We start from the raw sequence: 284 nt of genomic DNA on the forward strand, positions 1-284 counted from the left end.
GCGAGGCAGCGCGGGACGCGGCGGGGCAGTGGGCGCGGGGGCCAGCCGCGTGTGCGTGAGTCCGAGTGTGCGTGAGTGTGAGTGCGTGTGTGTGTGTGTGTCCGCGGTGCGGGCCGGAGCACTCACCATCTCGCCGGGGGAGCGAGGCCACTTCGGGGTCGGATTGGAAATGTTGAGGCTTCGCTTGCTTCCTCCGCGACATGCTGGCTCAAACATCAGCTGGGGCAGAATAAAAAATTACTAAAAAAAAATCTTCTCAAAATTACGGAAATCGAGCGGCGGCG

General features: G+C 61.3%; 1 protein-coding gene across 1 annotated transcript in view; it reads right to left on the bottom strand.

Moving 5' to 3' along the window:
- The window catches only part of SALL1 (spalt like transcription factor 1), a 15,422-nt gene extending 15,144 nt beyond the window's left edge, over window positions 1-278 (bottom strand). Inside the window, 1 exon segment of the mRNA XM_006154792.3 lies at window positions 127-278. Within this exon segment, the coding sequence (XP_006154854.1) occupies window positions 127-202 (76 nt within the window). The 5' untranslated portion in view covers window positions 203-278.
- Between the last annotated feature and the right edge of the window lie 6 nt (window positions 279-284).

This window comes from Tupaia chinensis, unplaced genomic scaffold, assembly GCF_000334495.1.
Source record: "Tupaia chinensis unplaced genomic scaffold, TupChi_1.0 Scaffold000422_1, whole genome shotgun sequence".
Lineage (NCBI taxonomy): Eukaryota > Metazoa > Chordata > Mammalia > Scandentia > Tupaiidae > Tupaia > Tupaia belangeri.